Genomic DNA, 6089 nt, shown 5'->3' on the forward strand with positions numbered 1-6089 from the left:
CAACCTCGGTGGAATTTGAACTCAGAACAGAGAGACAAACAAAATGCCACTAAGCATTTTGTCCAGCACACTAACAATTCTGCCAGCTCACCGTAATAATAATAAGAGCAGAAGGAATGCTGCAAGGGCTCATACGGCTGTAAAGATCAGCTACTGATCAATGAAGCCATAACTGAAAACAGCCACATAAAAAAGAAAGGCCTCAGTATGGCATGGATCGATTAATGAAAGGTTTTTGATAGCATCTCCCACACATGGATCCTAGAAACACTAGCCATGAACAAGGTAGCACCAATAATTATAAAATGCATAAGACACTCTATGAATAAATGGCAGACAGTGCTACAGCTCCAAATAAAAGAGAAACTAGTGAAAACCAAAGCCATCCCCATTAGAATATTCCAAGGAGACACATTCTCTCCACAACTTTTCTGCTTGGCACTGACACCTTTATCTGACATGCTAAACAGAACTGGATGCAGATACAAATGTTACAGCAAAACAATCAGCCACCTCTTATATATGGATGACCTAAAACTATACACTACAAATGATAAACAGCTGGAAACACTACTAAAGACAGTACATGGCTTTACCAAGGAAATAGATATGAAGTTTGGCTTAGAAAAATGTGCTAAAGCAACCTTGAAAAGAGGAAAACTAGTTAAGAGTAGCAACATCACACTAGATAAAGCAAATGAAATAAGAGAATTAGACCAAAGTAAGACATGCAAATACTTAGGAATCAATGAACTAGATACGATGCAACACACACAAATGAAAGAGAAAATAAAGAGAAAGAATACTATAGACGAGTTAGTTCAATACTGAAAACAGAGCTCAATGCTAAAAACAAGATAATATGTATCAACACTCTCACCGTCCCAGTTATAAGCTGCAGCTACAATATCCTTAACTGGACTCTAAATGAACTAATCAAAATAGACAGGAAAACAAGAAAAATAATGACAGGATTTAGGATGTACCACTCAAAATCTGACATAGAAAGGTTATATATACAACATATAGAAGGAGGTAGAGGCCTTATACAGTGAGAAAACTATTACGAAATACCCACCATAGGACTACAGAAATATCTACTTCAGAAGCAAAAAAAACTAATACAAATAGCCACAAAACATGAGCAAAACAAAAAACTGTTTTCAGTCTTTAAGGAAGCTGACAAATACAAAAAAGAAGTCATACTACTTAACAACTATGAAGAAAAAGAAGAAACAACAAAAGCTATAAAACAAATGAAATCCAAACTAAAACTGGAACAGCAACGGGTCATGATAAACAATGGCAAGAAAAGCTCCTTCCTGGCAAATATTGGGTTAAAAGAAACAAAAAAGACATAGACAAGCAAAATCCCAACAATGGCTGAGAAGTTCAGGACTCAAAGCAGAGACCGAAGGATAATTTAATTACAGCCCAAGACCAAAGCCTCCCCACCAGAAATTACCAAAAAAACATATACAGAAAAGAAATACAACTACTAACTGCAGAATGTGGAGATGGCTGCCCAGTCCTGGCTAAGCAGGAATATATTCACAGACACAACAGAGTTGGGACCTATATACACTGGAATCTGTGCCAACACTGTGGAATAACAACAGAAAAAAGATGATATAGGCACACGCCAGAAAAGGTCACAGAAAATGAGAAAGCAACCATACTATGGGATATGCCATTACACACAAAAAGAGAAATTAAAGCCAATAGGCCAGATATAGTTCTCAGAGATTATCAAGAACACAAAATGCTTTCTAATTGATGTATCAATACCAACAGATGATAACGTTTCTCTAAAAGAAATGGAGAAACTTTTAAAATACAAAGACCTGGAAAAAGAGGTAACTCGAATGTGGAATCTAGAAACAGAAACAATTCCTATCATAACAGGTGCCTTAGGTATGATAAAAAAAAATATTCTAACAAATACAAAACAAAAACACCAGGACTAAAAAATATATATAACATACAGAAAATAGCACCACAAGGCACTGCACACATCCTATGCAAAACAGTTTCAATACAGTAACCATAAGAGCATCACAGCAAACCACAGTACATACCCAAGGCACACAGAGCTGCGCTCAGTAGTGAAGTGAAAGCATGTTATAAAAATAAGACCACTGAATGATAATAATAATAATAATAATAATAATAATAATAATAATAATAATAATAATAATAATTTTTTCTACTGGAAGCACAAGGCCTCAAATGTAGAGGAAGGGATTAAGTCGATTACATTGATCTCAGTGCATAACTGGTACTAATTTTATCAACCCCATGAAAGGATGAAAGGCAAAGTCAACCTTGGCGAAATTTGAACTTGAAACGTAAAGACAGATGAAATACCGCTAAGCATTTCGCCCGGCATGCTAATGCTTCTGCCAGCTTGCTGCCTTAAAAATGATAACAACAACAACAACAATAATAATAATAATGGTGATGAGGATGATGAGAGATACACACCCCTAGCAGAGAAGAAAGAAAATATGCAAAACCTACTCAGAACCATCCTGCGATACAGGTGAGGCTTTTTCAGTTGAATGCGATGCAGACAATTCAGGCTGGTTGCGAGGAAGTTGTCGTAAGGGGATGAAATCATTGCTGGAAACATTATCAGTGAAGTCAATAAATTCAATAGGGTCTTCTTCTTCAGCTGCTGCTTCATCTTCGTCGTCTTCTTCTTCTTCTACCTCATCTGAAACGAAACAGATAATAGAGATAACAACTTAACGAGGTGATACTGAACTGAGTTACTCAATCTGCTCAAAATAACAACCATGAAGCAACTCAAACTGCTCCATGTGTCCCTCTCCTACAAAATGGAGATAACCATGCAGCTCTACTACGAGAATCTGCTCTGCTCCACCCTTCATATGTTAAACCCTCATCCCTCAGCATAAATCTGAGCCCCTACTCCCATGGGTTTCAAAGTCTTGTGAGCTGCATGGCAACTGCAATAGTGCTGGGGATAAGAAAAAAAGAGCACCCAGTACACTGTGTAAAGTGGCTGGCCTTAGGAAGGGTATGAAAATGGAGAGAGCACACCAAAGCAGACACTGGAGCAGAATGCAGTCCTTGGACACATCCGATACGGTCAACATCCATGTTCCATGCTAGCATGGAACATGGATGTTAAATGATGCTGACGATAATGTTAATGATAATAGCTACTAATTAACTCCAAGGAAAACCTGCCACAATCTTAAAAAAAAAAAACGAAGGAGGCTTTGGATAATTTAGTCCAGGGAAAATTGTAATTGAAATCAAGAGAAAAATTAAAAATTAAGAAGAGATAATTATGGTTCATCATAGTAACATAAAATAGTTCATCTCCACTGGGATAGCGGACCGGGTTGGCCTCTATATCCTAAATATTCTTAACAATGAAATAGAAGATACCAGCATAGGGTTGTATAGGGAGAAATATGTTGTGGAGGCTGTTGCCGGTGCCATGTAAATGGCACCCATTACACTCTTGGAGTGGTTGGCATTAGGAAGGGCATTTAGCCATAGAAACCATGCCAAATCAGAGTGGAACCTGGTGCAGCTTTCAGGTTTACCAGTTCCAGTCAAACTGTCTAACCCATGCCAGCATGGAAGGTAGATGTTAAATGATGATGGTGGTGATAAGAGACAAAATAGGGATAGAGAATGATGAGAGTGTGACAATAATTAAACCCAGCAAATAAGTAAACATCCTATCGACTCACATGAAGCAGGGTTGATAATATTTTTGCTCATCCACTGCATATAATAATTGCCCCATTATATATGCCTGTTTGCATAATATGCATTAAAGTAGTAACCAATTACCAAATCCCTGGAACAACTGTAAAGACCATCCTCATCCTGCAACAACCAAATACTGAGGTCAATCTCTTCTTCTTTCTCTCTCTGTGGATTAGCTACATGAAGTAGTTAAGAAACGAACAGTCATATTGCAGCCCCGACAACCCTTTCAAGACAACTTTGTGGACTTAACAAAAACAAAAGGATTTACAGCAGGTTAATAAGAACAAAGAAAGGAGGCAAACAATTTTTCAATACCTTTGCTGTCTGCAGTACCTTCCACTTTGTCACCAGAAGTGCCACGTCTCTTCCTACAGCCGTAATGTACGGTGTCATCTTGGATGAACTCAATGGAACTGCTCGAGAGAGAACCTAAATCAGGATTTATAGCCTAAAAGGAGAAAGATTTAAAAAAGAAATAAAAACATTAGAAATGAAAATGTGTGTGTGTGTGTGTGTATACAATTGCATATATTTATCTATTATCATCTGGGATAATTATCTCATAACCTGCATTTCAAAGCTCCAATACAGTTATCGGCTATCATATGCCAACATACAGCAGGATTACTCCTTTTAAATACATGTGGAACTCCATTAGTGTATGCAGAATTTATATAAAAAATTGATAAGACAAGAAGATGGGAATGAACAAGCTTTAATCACAAATCATAGCCTGTTGCTTTATAAACATTTTAAAGCCTGACAACACTCTTGGAGCGGTTGGCGTTAAGAAGGGCCTCCAGCCATAGAAACCATGCCAAATCAGATTGGAACCTGGTGCAGTTCCCTGGCTTACCAATTCTGTCAGACTGTCCAACCCATGCCAGCATGGAAAACATATTAAATGATGATGATGATGATGATGATGATGATGATGGACATGCATATATGATGAGAAGCACATGTGGGAATGACATTATACAGCTAGAATCCCATTGGCAGCAAAATCCCAATATGGCCCAAGGAAACTAAACGGTAACTAATTTACTCCTATCTATAAAATAGCAAAGTAAAGGTTAGGAGCAACTAATGGCCCCAAACACTGCTCTTATAAGCCAAATAGCATTTTGTGCTCTCTGAGGACCATCACACTCCAAACAGAAGACTTTGGTTAGGAAATTAATTATCTTTTGTCTTTTACTTGTTTCTGTCATTTAACTGAGGCCATACTGGAGCACCCCATGAAGAATTGTTAGTTAAATAAATTGGCCCCACTTCTAATCTTTTTTTAAGCCTGGTATTTATTGTATCAGTCTCTTTTGTCAAACTGCTAAGTTACGGGGACATAAACACACCAACACCAGTTGTCATGTGGTAGTGGGAGATAAACACAGACATAAAAACATGCACACACACACACACACACATACGATGGGCTTCTTCCAGTTTCCATCTATCAAATCTACATGCAATACTCTGATTAGCTGGAGGCTACAGCAGAAGACACTTGCCCAAGGTGCTACACAGTGGGATTGAACTTGGAACCATGTGGTTAGGAAGCAAACTTCTTGCCACACAGCCAAAACCTATAAACCACATGAAAAAAACACAAAAAAAACAAAAATAAAAACCCCTTGGGTTTTTCTTGTTGTTATACAATCCCAAAATACTTCTAAATTTAGTTTTTTATAGAATTTAATGAGGTATCTTAGTGTATCATGACTTTTAGAAAAATTAAGATACCAATTCAGACAATTGGTATTGCCATTCCTTAACCCTTTAGCATGGCTTAAGCCGGCCATATCCAGCCCTAATATTTTACCCTACAATGCCATTCTAAAAATAAACAATCTGCTCTCAAAATTCCTTGTCTTGCAAGTTATTTGGTGACCCTCCCGGTGCCATGTAAAAAGCACTCAGTCCACTCTGCAGGGTGGTTCGTGTTAGGAAGGGCAGCCAGCCATAAAAACCCTGCCAAAAACAGGCATAGTAGCCTGGTGCAGTCTTCTATCTCGCTGGCTCCTGTCAAACCGTCTCCAACCCATGTCATCATGGAAGGCGGATGTTAAACGACGATGATGATAAATATATATATATATATATATATATATATATTATTGATCTCCGATACAAATGAAGCTATATCCTTTAATCTGCTGCTTATCTTTACACGAAATGAGGAAATATATTGTGGAACTGTTACTTTAACAAGTTACATCTACTTATCACCCGAAGAGACACATCTACACCGTCAGATGCTCCTGGCCCAGTTGTTGAGTATCCTCCCGAAAACATTAAGCAAGACCCCCCATCTCGATAGCAACAGCAATTTGTTT

General features: G+C 37.9%; 1 protein-coding gene across 1 annotated transcript in view; it reads right to left on the reverse strand.

Moving 5' to 3' along the window:
* Positions 1–5555, reverse strand: part of LOC106877925 (uncharacterized) — a 48558-nt gene extending 43003 nt beyond the window's left edge. The window contains exons 1-3 of the mRNA XM_052972037.1: positions 5424–5555; positions 4069–4201; positions 2521–2716 (exon numbers count right to left, since the gene is read on the reverse strand). Of these exons, the coding sequence (XP_052827997.1) occupies positions 2521–2716; positions 4069–4201; positions 5424–5555 (461 nt within the window). The remainder of the gene's footprint in view (positions 1–2520; positions 2717–4068; positions 4202–5423) is intronic.
* Positions 5556–6089: the final 534 nt, after the last annotated feature.

Source organism: Octopus bimaculoides, chromosome 12, assembly GCF_001194135.2.
Source record: "Octopus bimaculoides isolate UCB-OBI-ISO-001 chromosome 12, ASM119413v2, whole genome shotgun sequence".
Taxonomy (NCBI): Eukaryota; Metazoa; Mollusca; class Cephalopoda; order Octopoda; family Octopodidae; genus Octopus; species Octopus bimaculoides.